General features: G+C 48.6%; 1 protein-coding gene across 1 annotated transcript in view; it reads left to right on the forward strand.

The window, feature by feature from the left end:
* The window catches only part of Kif3c (kinesin family member 3C), a 38,440-nt gene extending 22,543 nt beyond the window's left edge, over window positions 1-15,897 (forward strand). Inside the window, exons 4-8 of the mRNA XM_003472853.5 lie at window positions 451-569; window positions 928-1,044; window positions 12,481-12,589; window positions 12,758-12,930; window positions 13,111-15,897. Of these exons, the coding sequence (XP_003472901.1) occupies window positions 451-569; window positions 928-1,044; window positions 12,481-12,589; window positions 12,758-12,930; window positions 13,111-13,204 (612 nt within the window). The 3' untranslated portion in view covers window positions 13,205-15,897. The remainder of the gene's footprint in view (window positions 1-450; window positions 570-927; window positions 1,045-12,480; window positions 12,590-12,757; window positions 12,931-13,110) is intronic.
* Window positions 15,898-16,194: the final 297 nt, after the last annotated feature.

Consider the following 16,194-nt stretch of genomic DNA (forward strand, 5'->3'; position numbering starts at 1 on the left):
ACGACCTTACAAGCTTCCCTATCTGTAAAAATAAGGTGTGGCAGTGCACCCCTGTAATCCCAGCACTCTGGAGCCTAAGACAAGAGGATTGTTGTGAGTTCAAGGCCAGCCTGGGGTACATAGTGAACGCAAGGCCAGCCTGAACTACATAGTGAAACCCTGTTTTAAATAAATATGTAAATAAATATAAAACCAGGGTGTTGGACCAAAAGGTCCCTCCCAGGGTGAACACCGGACAAAGTTAACAGCTGCTGAAAGACAGCAGCCTCAGTGCAGGGGGCTTCAGTGGGGGAGCAGCCCTGGGGAGTTCAGGCTGGAAGCCCCAGGCCCATCCCAGGTGTAGCCTGTGGGCCTGAACCTGCAGCTCCCAGGGCCCGGGCTGGGGGACTGGGACCTTGAGGCCAAAGCGAGCGAGCAGCCTCTGAGCTGCCCCCCTGACCCCCCCCCCAGCTCTATGCCAAGCTGCAGGCGGTGAAGGCGGAGATCCAGGACCAACACGATGAGTACATCCGCGTGCGGCAGGACCTGGAAGAAGCACAGAACGAGCAGACGCGCGAACTCAAGCTCAAGTAGGGCCAGCTCCTGTTCCGGGCCTGGGTCCCCGCAGCCTCAGGGCCTCCCGCTGCAGACCGCTCCTTCCTGGGGGCCTGGCCTCACCGCATGCCCTTCCATGATCCATGTGTCCTGGGACTCCCGTGGGTCTGAGGAGGAAGGACAGCCCAGTTCTGTCTGGAGTTTCCACTTCCTTGGCCTGAATTTGATCACACACACACACACACCTGCCCAGTGCATGTTGGGTGCCCATCAAAAGTAGCCCCAGAGGCAGTGGTTTTCAAGCTTCAGTTTTCCTATAGGGACCCCTCACCCCAACTTTCTGGACTGCTTCGAAGCCTCCCGCCTTCTCCTGCACCTTCTCCCCGTCTCCAGGTATCTGATCATCGAGAACTTCATCCCCCCAGAGGAGAAGAACAAGATCATGAACCGGCTCTTCCTGGACTACGAGGAGGAGCAGTGGCGGTTCCAGCCCCTGGTCCCAGCCGGAGTGTGAGTTTCTGCAACCGTCTGGGCCCGGGCCGAGAGGCCGCTCTGGTGTGGGGTGGGCAGCCGTCTGCAGCGAGGCAGATTTGGGGATCGAGAAGGGATGGGGTAGGGAGGACGGATTCCTCAGCATCTAATTTGAAGGGGCTTCCTGAAGGAAGGGTTTTCTGAAGAAAAAGAAACTGACCCGAGATGCAAAACCGACCCTAAGAGGACCGAGGTGGGGAGCGTGTCCCAGCTGCTTGCCCGTCCGGGGAGCTCGGGCCGCTGGTGCTGAACACTCGTTTGCTGAGTGTCAGGAATAGCAATCACGGTTCCCGTTTGCTAAGGGCTCCCTGGTGTCCAGCACCACGCGAGACCGCAGAGAGAAGAGAAATCAGATGCAATCAGAGCGCACAGTCCAGCGGGAAATGCAGATCACGGCAGAGGCAGGGTGACCTTGCAGGCTCCACCAGGCGATGCAGCCTGCCCACCTGTTTGCACCTGCTGTCTGTGGGCTGCTGCGTCCCCTGGCTGGGTGTGCAGCGCCCTCTGCTGGTCACTGTGGAGAGCAAGGCTGAGTGCTGGAGCCCGGTAGCGGGGCTGCCTCTGGGATACCGGCCGCGAAGGGAGATGCCTGGGTATTCGCTGCTCTAGCCTAGGAGTGGTACCGTCGAGGTGGGACCGGAGGCTCCCCAGAGCTGGGGTGGGCAGCCAGCAGAGGTCTACAGCTTCTCACTGGGGCACTCACTGTTACATTTTCTGATTTCTCAAATGCCGATACTTTCACTTACAATTTAAATTCACCATTCGAGGGCTTTGCAATGGTCACTTTGGGTTTATAGTCCAACTTTTTTTCCTTTTTTGGTACTAGGGGATTGAACCTGGGGCCTTGCACTGAGGTACATCTCAGTCCTTTATTTTTCCTTTTGATAGAGAGTCTTGCTAAATTGCCCAGGCTGGGCTCAAACTTGCATTCCTCCTGCCTCTGCATGCCAGAGTGCTGGGTAATAGATGTGTGTGGCTTCTTCTGTGTGTGCACGGATCTGTGTGTGTGTGTGTGTGTGTGTGTGTGTGTGTGTGCGCTGTGGGACACGTGCTTGCTATGTATCCCAGGCTGGCCTTGAACTCATTTTATAGCCTAAACTGGAGTATCCTGCCTCAGCCTCCTGAGTGCTGGGATCACAGGCGTGCGCCACCATGTCTGGCTCATACCAAATGTTTTTGTTTCGTTTTTCTTTTGAGACAGAATCTCACTATGCTGTAGCACAGGCTGGCTTTGAACTCACAATGCTCCTGCCCGTTGCTGCCCTGAATTTCCAACATTGTACCACATCTCAACTGAGATTAAGTTGTAGACTTTGCCTGTATTTCACAATGATTGATTTCAAGGAATTTCATATTGAGATAGTTACAGAAGTAACATTTAGTTTTCCCAGGTTCCTAATAATGTCCTTTATAGCACACACACACACACTGACTGAGAACATTTATTGCATTTAACTGTCCTGCCCTTCGTCTCTTCTAATCAGGAACTGAGACAGGAGTTTGATGTGAGTTTTGTAGCTTCACTTGCCAGAGGAGTTCATTTGTTGCTCCTAACTTTATCCCTGACTCGTGTGTTATCTGTCTCTGGCACGAGACCCTGACAGTGAGTGCACTTGGTGCTTTGCCTGAAGCCTATAAGCTTTTTATTTGATGATTGTGAGACTTTTTTTTTCTTTTTTTATGGTACCAGGGATTGAACTCATGACCTGTCACTTGCCAGGCAGGCGCTTATGCCGCTGAGCTAAATCCCCAGCCTCTATTTGATGATTGTGAACTTCTATTCTTTATTTTGTACTTCCCAAAAGTATTTTCCTTTTTAAGTAACTTTATTGAATTGCAAATGTAATGTGTATTCATTATGGAAAGTTTATTTACCTGCTGTTATTTTGGGTGTTGGGGCTTTTCACATGCTAAGCATGAGACTGTTACTGAAAATTTAGATAAACAGAATAAAACTGTTTCTCTCACTTTGAGACATGGTTTCATTACGTAGTTCAGGCTGGCCTGGAGCTCACTGTGTAGCCCAGTCTGGCCTCAAACTCACAGTGATCCTCCTGCCTCAGCCTCCTGAGCGCTGGGATTACAGGTATGCATCACCACACCTGGCCTAAAAGCATAAAACTCCTGAGCCAGGCACAGTGGTACACACATGTAACCCCAACACACTGAGAGGCTGAGGTAGGAGGGTCACAAGTTTGAGCTCAGTCTGGGCAGCCTAGCAACACAGCAAGTCTGTTTTAAAATATAAAAAAATGTAAAAAGAGCTGGAATGCAACTCAGTATGAAGGCCTTTGGTTCAATCCCCAGTATCATGAAAACAAAAACTAAACAAACAACACTAGGAAAAAAAATTTCTGAGCCAGATATGTTGATGAACAGCTGTAATCCCAAATACTCTGAGGGCCAATGGGGAATCATTACAAATTGGAGGCCAGCCTGAACTGTTCAGCAAGACCATGTCCCATAGTAAAAAGGGTAAGGTGATGTGTTTCAGTGTGTAGCACTTTCCCAGCATGTGGAACCCAAACTGGTTCCGTCTCCAGCACTGCAAAAAAGAGGGGGAGGGGAAGAAGAGGAAGCTTCCGTCCATTGAGGGATAATCTGCTAATATTGGATATGCATTTTCCATTTTTTTCTATGCATAGACACATTTTTCTTTTCCAAAAACAAGATGATTCGCATATGCTGAAAAGCCATTCACAAATTTTAAAAACTAAAATAGTTCTCTTAAACCGGCACACTTAGAATAAATATCACTAATAACTTTCATGGGTTTTTTTTTGTGTGTGGGGAAGGGGTTGAGACAGGGTCTCACTGTATAGTCCAAGCTGGCCTCCAACTCACAGTGACCCTCCTGCCTCAGCCTCCTGAGTACTGCACACACACTAAAATAATTATGGTCTTGTTGTTGTTGTTTTTAAGACAGGATCTTGCTATGAAATTCAGGCTGGTTTTGAGCTCACTATATAGCCCAGGCTGGCCCCAAACTCATAGTGTCCTGCCTCAGCCTCCCAAATGCTAGGAGTACAGGTGTGTGCCACCACACCCAGCTCTTCCCTTTTTTTCCAAAGTCACTGTCTGGCTTGCTATGTCTGGTGATTATAATCTGCAATATTTAATATTTATTTCAGAGTTCAAAAAAGAAAAAAGCTGGGTGTGGTGGCACATGCCTGAAATCCCACCACTTAGGAGACTGAGGCGGGACAGTCCCAAGCAAGTTCAAGTCCAGCCTGGGCTGCATAGTAAGACTTTGTCTCAAAAAAAAAAAAAAAAAAAAAAAAAAAAAGAACAAAAAATTTACAAAGGGAAAAATTTAAATATAAGTCAAAATGCAGCTGGGAGTGTGTATATGATATGTTTTTTTAGTTTTTTTTTTTTTTTTTTTTTTTTTTTTTTTTTTTTGTCAAGCGGTGGGGTATAAAGCAGAGCTGACCCTAAAGGGAGTCCCCGTGCCCCTGCCTCTGCAGAGTGTGCATGATGTCTGGCCCCGGGGCGGGGGCTGCTGGCTGGGGTCCCCTGGGCCCCCTGTGTCCCCTGCGCTCCCTGCAGCAGCCTGGCTGTGCTCAAAGAGGCTTCCCCGGCGTGGAGGAGCCTGGGGTCTGGGCCTCCTGCCCCATTGGCTCGCACCGATTGTGACGTCATGACCCTGGGGCTAGCGGGCACGCAGCGCCTTCTGCGGAGCATCCTGCGCTCATCAGGGCGTCGTGGGAAGCTTTCCGTGGCCTGTGGCGCTCTGGGAGGCCCACACTAAAGGCATTGTTAGCATTAATTACCTAAGGCCACACTGTCCCCTTGGAGGCTGTGACCGCAAACACGTTTCACAAGCGTGGACCCGCCCACGCTGCTCTCCGGGAGGGGTGACCCGGCTCTGGAGGGGTCCCCGCCTACTCCAGAAATCTCCTTCCTGCTTCTCTCCACTGTCCTGTTAGTACTGAAATCATGTCAGGTAGGGTTGCTTCCACAGTCACGAACGGTTTTGCAGTAAGGTTGCCGTGGTGGGGGCGGGACTTGCTTACAACAAGCATGATCTTCTAGTTTTTTTTTTTTTTTTTTTTTTGATCTAGTTTTTAGTTTCTCGGGTTTCACAACCAGCTGGGATGGCGTGCACGCTGGGGAGCTGAGGCTCGACTGCAAGTTTGAGCCCAGCCCGTACAATTTAGCAATTTAAAGAGAACTTTTCTTAAAAAAAAAAAAAACTGGTTCACACCTGTAATCCCAGCCTGGGCTACAAAGTGAGCTCAAGGCCAGCCTGAACTGCATAGTGAGACCCTGTGTCAAAAAAGACAAAAATAAATAAATAGGGCTGGGGGTGTAGTTCCGTGGTAGAGCACCCCTAGGTTCAATCCCAGCACCACAAAAATTCATTAAGATAAACATTAGCAATCTTACTGGCCAACCAGTATTTGGTTTTTTGGTTTGTTTTGCTTTGTTTTTGGGAATTGAACTCAGGACTCCATGCTTGCCAGGCAGGGGCTGTGCTGCTGAGCTAAATCCTCAGCTCCTCACCCCCAACCAGTATTATTAATGATGGGATTCCAAAGAAACCAGGTTGCCTCTGAGGCTTAAAAGCAACAAGGGCAGTTCAGTTTGTTTTGCTTTGTTTTGAATTCAGATTGCGTCCTACTCTAAATTTTGGTTTTTGGTTTGTTTTAATTTGGTTTTTGAAACAGGATCTTGCTACATAGCCCAGGCTGGCCTTGAACTCCCCGCAGCCCTCCTGCCTCAGCCTCCCAAGTGCTGGGATTACAGATGCGGGTCACCACACCTGGCTGCATACTGGTTTAAAAAGTGAACATTTTTGCTCTTGGTAGAACTAAAGAAAGTTAAACTGGTTTTTGACAGAGGCAATGCTGACCTGAGTAAGAACCTTCTTAGCTTTATGTGGGTTCCAAGATTTCTCACAGGGCGCAGCAGGGAGAAGGCACTGAGGGTCCCAGCTGTGTCCTGGGGCTGCCCATAGATCCTGAAAGCAGGCCTGGGCAGAAGGGGAGTGGGTGGAAATTTAGTGTCCCGGTTACAGATTCTTGGGTCCCCAGTCCCCTTCCCCTCGTCCACGCCACCCAGAATGGCTCCATCGTCCTTACTGGGTCACACTGCTGGTGCCCGCTGCCCGGCCCGACCCCTCCGCCTGGTCCCAGGGCTAAGCTTCGCCCACAGTTCACAGCTGTGAGAGGGGACTTGGTGCACTCTGCTGCAGAGCCGGGTTCTGTGGGCTCCTGCCCCGCTGCTGTGCCCTCCCCGAGAAGCCCCGGCCTGGTTCTGCTCTTCTGTCTTCCCATTGTTCATTGCTCGTTTCCCTCCATCTGTGTCCCTCCTTGAAGTTGGCAAGCAGAGCGAGAATTCGTAATGATCGCAGCTGCTGTGCGTTGAGCCCTCTCTGCGTCCCAGCTAAACGCGTGCCCTGTTTATATCAGCGGTTCTCCATAGCAGGGCGATGCGTCAGGGGCCCAAAGACAGAGACCTACTCTCAAAGGTGACAGAACTTCTTAGGAGGCAGAGCCAGCATGCAAAGCCAGGTCTGTCCCACTCCAAACGCTTTGCTCTTTTATTTTTAAAACTGGAAATAGCTTTGTTTTCTTTTCTACCTTTAAAAAAAATTTTATCTTAAAGAGAATAAAACCAAACAAAATAAGACAGAATAAAGCCAGTCAAGGGCTGGGGATGTAGCTCAGTATAATGGCACCTGCCTGGCAAGTGCAAGGTCCTGAGTTCAATTCCTGGTACAAAAAAAAGCTGATGGAGTGATGAGAGCCCGGCATGGCACTGCACACCTGTGATCCAGTACTGAGGAGGCTGAGGCAGAAGGATCACTGTGAGTTTGAAGCCAGCCCAAACTGTATAGTGAAACCCTGTCTCCAAACAAAAAAGGCCAATCAAAACAAAACAGTGAAAGTGATACAGGACTTCAAAACACAATAATAGGAAATCATCAATGGCTATCATAAAGCCTCTTGTTATCTTCGAAATAGCTGCCCATACCATCAGACATAATAAAATCAAACAACAGAACATACTAAACCAATCAAACAGAACTTTGAATAAAAGAAAACAATCAAATGGAACAAAACAAAAAAGAACAATATTGCATTTCAAAAATAAGACTGAAGGAAATCCCCTAAGCTTGCTCTGTTGCACATTAGTATCCTCTAAATAGATCTCAGACTACCAGCTTTAGGCCTGCAAAATCAGTCAAACAACACGTGAATTAGGTTGGTTTTGTACCTCAGTTGCTATCAGCTCAGCCTGTGATCCCAGAGGAAGGGCAGAATGGCCACCTGGCCACTGCTGCCTCTCTTTATTGTTTGTTGGTCTGTGTGTTTGTTTACGTTTATACTCCTCAAATTGCTCAAAGTAAAACATCTAGCAGACTCGGAGTTGGCTACAGCGCAGGGCATTGGAGACTTGCGACCACGCTTGAAAAGCAGCTCAGCAGCATCTGGCACGCTTGCCACCGTGCCTGCCCCATGATGCACCACCTGGACTGTGGGCACAGACCTCAGGGAGCATGCCGGCTGTGTGCATGGAGACGCTTGTACACAAATGTTCTAGCACCACTGTCCGTGATGAAGGAGACTGAATCAGACAGCACGGAGCTCCAGCTCCATCATCTGTTTAAAGCTTTACCTTGTGTCAGAGTCCTGCTGAGTTGCCTAGGCTGGCGTCAAACTTGTGATCCTCGGCCTTAGCCTCCCAAGTGGTTGGCATTACAGGCCTGAGCCACCATGCCTGACACAGCACTGTGCTTAGTAGCAAACAAACCAACAAAAATCCACCTTGGTGCCCGTCAGTAAGAGCAGGCACACACCCATGCACACAGCCACATGCAGAGTGCCACACTGAAACCTTAATGTAATATGGCGACGTAGTGAACCTAGTCATCTAGAGCTCCATAGGTGAATCTGAAGTACAGTTTGAGTTTTAAAAAAAAAAAAAAAAAAGCAGGGGGCTGGGAATTTAGCTCAGCGGCATAATCGCCTGCCTTGCCAACAGGCAGTCGTGAGTTCGATCCCCAGTACCGATAAAAAGGAAAAAGACAAAAAAAAAAAAAAAAAAAAAGCAGAGCTTGGATATAGCTCAGCAACACAAGTACCTGCCTGGCAAACACATAGTCCCAAGTTCAATTGCCAGTACCAAAAAACAAACAAAAAAACTATAGTTCATATACCAGACAGTTCAAGATTTAGAAACACATACAAATAGCATATACGCTGTGTGAAAACCCTTGTAAAAATAAGTGTAAGAAAATGCATGATATTGATAAGCACCAGACACAAGCGGTCTCTGATTAACTCGGGAAGCAAAGGAAATAGCACCCTTAAAAGCTATTTATATTTTATTTAGAAAGATTTGACAGTGGTACGCACCTGTGATTCCACTATTTGGGAGGCTGAAGCAAAAGGATCCAAGTTCAAGACCCGCCCAGGGAATTTAGCGAGAATCTGTATCAAATTAAAGATAAAATAAATTTTAAAACAAAAAGATGTTGGGGCCATAGCTCAGGGGTACAGAGATCCCGGGTTCAATCCCCAGTATCAAAGGGGGAAAGAAAAGAAGATCTAAGTAAACCAAGCTGGATGGTAGGCACACAGGTGTATGCTGTTCCCTGTGCTTCTCTGAGTGTTTGAAATGATTCATTAGGTACAAAGTTGTATGTATTCATTGTAAAAATATTCAGATATTGCAAAGGCATAAAGAGGGTAGCTCAACAGTAGGGCACCAGGCTGGCATGAGCGAGGCCCTAAGTTCAATCCTCAACACTGAAAAAAATGAAAAACATCACAACATGAAGAAGATAAAGCTGGGCATGGTAGCCCATGCCTGTAATCCCAGCTCTGGGGAGGCTGAGGCAGGAGGATCACCACGAGTTCAAGTCTGGGCTACAGCCATCCTGAACTACATAATGAGACCGTGTCTCAGAAAAACAAAACAAAACAGAAAAAAACAAGAAGGAGAAACAGGAGGTAAGAAGCATTAAGATGTGATACATAAATGCACCAGCTCCTCAAGATAGATAGATATCAGTATATATCAGGAAAGGTATTAATAAAAAAAATTTAAGTTAAAGTATATAAACTTATAAATAAAATGAACTTTGAGGAATTAAATAATAAAGAACAAAAAGAAAGCTGGGCCTGGTGGTATATGCCTGTACTGCAGCACAGGGGAGGCTGAGGCAGGAAGATCCCAAGTTTGAGGGTAGTCTGGGCTACCGGGTGAGTTTACAGCTGGCCTAGACTACAGAGTGGGACCCTGTCTCGGGAAACAAAAATGCCATCTCTTTATTTAACATATCATGGGGACTTTCTCATGTATACACCAAGCCACACAAATTTTCATGGGCACATACTCAAACAGCAGAATAAGAATCTAATTGGTCCCTTCTGATGGACATTTGGGTTGTTCTTTCTTTCTTTCTTTTTCTTTTGCAATTATAAATAATACTTCAGCAAACACCCCTGCATATAAATTTTTGTCTGTATTCTGATCATTTCATTTGAGAAAAATCCTAGAATTGGGAGTTCTGGTCAAATAGTATGTTTTGGTTTTGGTTTTGGTTTGGTTTGTTTGTTCTGTTTTCTGAAACAGGGTCCCACTGTGTAATCCAGGCTGGCCTTACACTCACTGTGTATCCCAGACTGGCCTCAAACTCATGGTGGTCCTCCTGCCTCAGCCTCCTGAGAGCCAGAATTACAGGAGTAATTCCATGCCTGGCTTACTGTGTGTTTTGTAAAAGCCAGGCCTGAGTTTTGTTTTCTTTGCTCTTTAAGTAACAGCTTTGGCAAGGTGTAGTTCACATACGTAAACCACCATTTAAAAATACCCAATGAGTAGAGTTTTGTTTTTGTTTTTGTTTTATTTTTTGTCTTTTTGACTCAGTCTCACTATGCAGTTCAGGCTGGCCTTGAACTCACAACGATCCTCCTGCCTCAGCCTCCCAAGTGCTGGGATTACAGGCGTGTGCCCCGAATCCCAACTTGGAGTAGACTTCTAGTCTTTTCATGGAGGTATATAATTCTAAAACATTATCTAATTCCAAAACATTTTCCTCACTCCAGAAAGAAACCCCAGGCCCGGAGCCGTCAGCCCCAGTTCTCTGAAGCCTTCCCAGTCCTAGTCAGTGACCACCTGCTTTCTGTCCCACGGCGGTGCCTCTGTGGGCCGCACAGTTAGTGGTCTGGCGCCTTCCTCTACAAAACGTTTTAGGGTTTCATCCACCTTGTGGCCTCCACCACATTTCACTCCCTTCCTAGTGCAGGCACGATTGCCTCCTGCGATCGGCCCGCACTGTCTGTGTTCACCAGTCAATCAGTTGGCGTGTGGGGAATGTCCACCTTGGGTCCGTTATAAATCTTTTATGTATGTATGTTTTCAGTTCACCCTTCTCTCTGATTTTTGTTTTTGTTTTTCTGAGGCGGGGTCTCACTGTGTAGTTCCGGCTGATCTTGACCTCACTATGTAGCTCAGGGTGGCCTCAAACTCCTGGTGGACCCTCCTGCCTCAGCCTCCTCAGGGGTAGGATTGCAGGCACGCACCCCCACACCTGGGTTTCAGTTCTCTCGAGTATATGCTTAGTAGTAGAAGTGCTAGTTTAATTTTTTTTTTGTCTTTTTCATTTTTATCGGTACCAGGGATCGAACTCACGACCGCCTGCTTGCAAGACAGGTGCTTATGCCGCTGAGCTAAATCCCCAGCCCTCAACTAGTTTAATTTTTTGTAAAACTGCCAAGCTTTTCCAAAGCATCTATACCATTTTCCATTCCCACTCACTGTATAAGAGGCTTCTAGCTTGTCCGAGTCCTCACCAACACGCATTATTGCCTGTATTTTAAATTCTAGTCATTGTCTGGGGATTTAGCTCAGTGGCAGAAGCACCTGCTTGGCAAGAGTGAGGTCCTGCGTTTGATTCCCAGCACCAAAAAAAAAAACAAAAACAACAACAAAAAAAAAAAACAATAAAACTGTGGTCCCCCTAGTGGATCTAAAGGGATATCTCACTGTGGTACTTTCAGGGGGGGTTGTTATTTTTCTGGGGCTGCAGATCGAACCTGGGCCCTTCTGCTCTAACACTGAGCTACATCCAGCAGCTCTGTGTCGCCCTCCTAACTAATGCTGTGGAGGTCTTTTCATGTGCTTATCACCCGTTTATGTCTGGCTGTGTATCGATCTAGATGACTGTTTTTGTAGGCCTGGGTATTTCACCCAGAGGTGCTTTTCCACAGTTACATCCTCCGTGTTTTTACTCATTCTTGTTAAGTTCCCCAGGCGAGGCTCAAATTCGAAATCCTCCTGCCTCAGCCTGTCAGATCTTTTGCCCACTTTAAGTGGGATTATCTTTTAACTATTATTATTTGTCACAGCAGCAGCAGTAGCAATAGCAGCCACATCTCCAGTCCTCCTCCCGAGACAGTTTTGATAAGGTCACTGGATTGTCATCTCGCTTGTCAGCCTCCTGCCCTAGGCTCACACGTACCTGGCATTCAGATGTGTGCCGCCGAATGTGGCTTACTGATTTTTAAGTATTCTTTGTATATTCTGAATACAAGTCTTTCATCAGATATATTAATTTGCAAATAGTTTCTCCCATTCTGTGAACAGTCTTTAAAGTCCATTGACTTTTTCCTTTGGTTGCTCGAGCTTTTGTTATCACAGCTAAGGAAACCATTGCCTGATCTAAGGTTATGAAAATTAATTTTTCTGGATATGGTGGTGCACACCCGTAACCCCAGCACTCAGGAGGCTGAGGCAGGAGGATCACCAAGAGTTTGAAGCCAGCCTGGATGATATAGTGAGTTCAAGGCCGGACTGCAATACATAGTGAGCCCTGTCAAAAAAAAAAATTTTTTTTATGACAAATTAGACAGTTTTATTTGAGAAATGGGAACAGCCTGCCCTTTCCACCCTTGAGGTCCTAGATCTGCAGCTCTGCCTTAGTTTTTCGTTGGTTAGTTTCCCAAGACCCCTGCCAGCTGTAAAACTGTGGTGTTACATGAGCTACAAGAATCTCTATGATCCCAGCACTCGGGAGGCTGAGACCAGCTTGGTTCAAGGCCAGCCTAAACTATATTGCGAGATCCTGCCTCAAACAAAAAACTTCTAATTATTTCCTCCTCTCTCCCTTCCTCCCTCTCTGAGACACGATCTCACCATGTTGACCATACTGACCTTGAACTCCTGGGCTCCAGCCTTTAATCAGCCCTTTTTACTGTGGAAAAAACTATTAGAACAAGAGTGAAGACACCTGTGCTTTCTTCTGTTAAACCCCTTTCAGTGGTCAGGTTGTATTACAGCAAGGAGACGAAAATTCCAGGAAAATCCCAGACCCTGCCACACGCAGGGCGTCCTGGCCACCTGCGCGACCCTGGGGTCCTGTCCTTTGTGTGGGAGGGAGCCATCCTAACATCGCCTTCCCTACAGGAGCAGTAGCCAGATGAAGAAGCGGCCTACGTCCGCCGTGGGCTACAAGAGGCCGATCAGCCAATACGCTCGGGTTGCCATCGCGATGGGGTCCCACCCCAGGTACCGGGTAAGAAACTGGGGAGTCAGAGCAGGACGGAGGGAAACCCGAGGGAGTGGGCGCCCCTCTGCTTCCCCTAAGCCTCCGGCCACCCCTGCCGACATCTAAGATTGACCGAGTGCCTAGAGGGTGCGGCCACTGATGCCACCGCTCACACCTGACGTGATTGCATCGCAGGCTGAAAATGTCATGTTTTTGGAGTTGGACGTGTCCCCTCCGGCAATCTTCGAGATGGAATTTTCTCATGACCAAGAACAAGACCCGCGTGCACTACACATGGAGAGGCTCATGCGACTGGACAGCTTTCTGGAAAGACCGTCCACGTCTAAAGTCCGAAAGTCCAGATCCTGGTCAGTACCTCTGTGGTCAGAGGGAGCAGTGGACTTAGGCAGGGGACCACACGGGCTGGCTGAGGTGGACGAGGGTTTGGGGAGCACCCAGCTGGGCTGTGGCAGGGGAAGGGAAGATGTGACTCTTCGTGTCCCGTGTTTCCCTCCTCTCCCCCTCCACCCACCGCCCCATCCCTGCAGGTGCCAGAGCCCCCAGCGGCCTCCGCCCTCCGCCACACATGCCTCCATGGCCTCCGCCCCTCTGCACCCTGCCACAGCGGTGGACCACGAGTGACAGCCTTCACAGTTAGGTTGCCCAGCGCCTAACTCCGGGCACGAGGCAGCCAGCCCCGGCTCATCTCATCCGCAGCTTGGTGGTGTGCGTCTGAGTGTGTGTGCATGTGTGTGTGCGCGCGCGTGCGTGTGTATGATGGGGTGCCCACTCTTCTGCACCTCCTTTATTTAATCCATGTTATTTATTCGTGGAGCCAATCGTGGCCGGGAAGCACCCGGGCCGCCGTGGTCTGTGGTAGCCTCCTTCTCTCCGGACTGGAAACCCCCAGTCAAACCTCCAGCACCTCCCGTGTCACCGCCCCCCTCAGGGAGGCACCAGTGCCTGAGTGGCAGCACAGGGGTCACCTCTGCCCCTGCCACGAGCAGCCCCTCAGCACTTCCTGGGACGAGAAGACTTCGAGGGCGACAGACCTCCTGACAGTCCCAGGCTCCAGTCCCGGTGGACAGGGCTCTGTCCTCCACCTCCTGGGGCTCGGACCACCTCTTCCTGCCTCTCAGGCTCTCTTGCAAGGACTTCGATGACCTCACCAACGCTGGCTTCCCCAGTTCGGCTTCCTGCCCACCTTCCCAGCCTTGAATAGGAATCACAAACCAAGGGGTTGATGCCGTGTCGGGACCTGCAGGAAATGGACCCAGATGATGTGGACGGTCGTCAAGGGAAATCCTCCCCTGGGTCTCTCTATTTCTGTCCCTTCTGTGAGCTTCCTTTGGTCAACAAGTCATCAAACTAACTCCCCATTTTCGAGCTTGGCTCCTTCCTGCTGTGGCCATTTCCCCCTGCAGCTGCCAGGTCTCAGGTCATTGCAGAAGGGATCAGTGTCGTCGTATCCCTGCCTAAGCAATGGTGTCACGGTTCCCTCTGCACTGAGCACAGGAAACAGACACCCAGGCAAAATCCTTGCCAGCTTTGTTACCCGTCTCGAAGGCGTATTTTCTGCATACTGTTTTGTTGAAAACTGCCCCATTCTTTACCACTTACGAAATTGGTCCCACTTTATCTTCTCTTGTGACAGCCCAAAATGTCTCCAGATACTGCAGGTGATAAGTAAATTGCTTCCAAGAAAAAAAAAACTGACTTTATTTTTTGCAAGTAGGACAAAAATTTTCATCCTTTAATTTTCAAAATGCCTTTGCACATATGCAACCTCACCTTATTACCTTATTTTAGAAGTTAAATCTGAATTAAAATTATGACATTGAGAGAGGCACGGTGGCACACGCCTGTAATTGCAGGCGGGGTCGGGGGCCGAGTCAGGAGAATTGGAAGTCTGAGGCCAACCTGGGCTACACAGAGAATTCCAGCAGGTTTGAGCTCCGTAGTAAGATCCTGTCTCAAACAAAAATAAGCAAAACAAAACAAGTTTCACTGCACAGGGACACTGGATCCTTCGTAACACTTGCCTAGTATACCTTAGAAATGAATCCCTCACCCTCTCTCTGTCTTTTGAGTAGAGACCTTAGATCTATTCAAAAAACTGTTGATAAACATGCACAAGGTATTATAATTGTAAACATTAAACAGTTTACTGTTTAATTTTATGGTGGTTGAAAAATCAGGAAATTCTCTCCTCCTAAGGATCATAAGATCAAATGCTTTGATCACCTTTGCAGTGTATGTTTTGCAGAGGTCATCACGAGCGAGGCTCTCAGACACCTTCCGAGTGGGAGTCTCCCGTCCCTAGACAGAAAGCAGCTCTGCCTCTGGGGTAGGGCAGGCAGATGTGGGGCTCTTCTCTTCTCTTCTCTTCTCTTCTCTTCTCTTCTCTTCTCTTCTCTTCTCTTCAGGAAATAAATCTCTCTTGCACTATTCAAGTGCTGCTCCGAGGATCACATTTTGTTTGATTTCCCTCAATGATGCTCTTTGCTCCGCTGTCATTTCCGACTAGATGGTTGAGCAACGCAGTGGCCATTTGCTCCCGTCCTTCAAGGGAATCACAATTTTCCTTAGCACCGGAGAGGTTCACTGAGACTCGGGATGCAGGCCAGAGTCTGGCCGCAGTTGGGCAGTGGTTGTGTGTGGCAGTGTCCTCCACCCCCGTGGCCTGGGCTTGGAGGGCCCTCAGGGATGCACTGAGCAGCCTCTCCCCCTGAGCTTGCTGGTTATTGGTTGAAGCAGCACGAGTCAGGCCATTCCCCGCTTGAACCCATCATCTCTGTCTTGTCTGGTCACTTGTCCCTCACAGTCTTAGAGCACAATGTCGCCAACTTCCCCACTTCCGGTCTGAGAGCTGGACCCAGGTGCGGTTGGAGATGGAGCCCCTGCTTGTGATTCTGTGTCTGTGTGTGTGTGTGTGCACGCGGTTACCTGTACAGGGGACACTACACTCAGTGAAACTGGAGCAGGGCCCATGAGGGTGGCTGGATCTCTCGTTTTCTCTTTTTCCTTTTGATATATCAAACATTTGATTGACCAAGTGAGGGCCTTGTTTAGGACCAAATTTCCTGTTTGTTGCTATGGTCTTTCTTTAGGACAACAGTTAATCCAGCGGCCCACTCTCGTTACTCTATCCATATGACTATATGGGACATATGTAATATATAAATATATATATAGAACATTACCCTCTGTCCCTTGGCTTCGGACGGAGGCCTTTCTGTGAGCAGGAGTGCACCGCAGTGTGCTGTGACCAGCAGCTGCAGGCCCCAGCCCTGTTCAGGAACACAGTCAACAATAAAGGAATGAGTGTCGTTGCAGTTTGCTTGCCTGCGTCTCTTCCCTTTATTTCTTCCTATGTTTACTGCCTTCTTCATTTTTTTCCCCTGCTTTGCTTTGTTTTTCCAGTAGGGGTTTCAGGAGTTTTGGAGAGCAGTGACAGATACGGGCATCTTGGGGAAAGATACCTGGCTGCCTCGGAGCGCGGTGGGGCAGGCCCCAGACCCTCACTGAGGGCCGTGCGGAGGCTGTCGGTGTCTAGGCTAGCGGCCCCCCAACAGGTAACTCTGAGCCATCAGCAGGTTTCACAGCTGTCGAACTGGGTTCCAGATGACCAT

The sequence above is a fragment of the Cavia porcellus genome, unplaced genomic scaffold (assembly GCF_034190915.1).
Source record: "Cavia porcellus strain 051 isolate PalLab524CR breed Dunkin Hartley unplaced genomic scaffold, mCavPor4.1 scaffold_1, whole genome shotgun sequence".
Taxonomy (NCBI): Eukaryota; Metazoa; Chordata; class Mammalia; order Rodentia; family Caviidae; genus Cavia; species Cavia porcellus.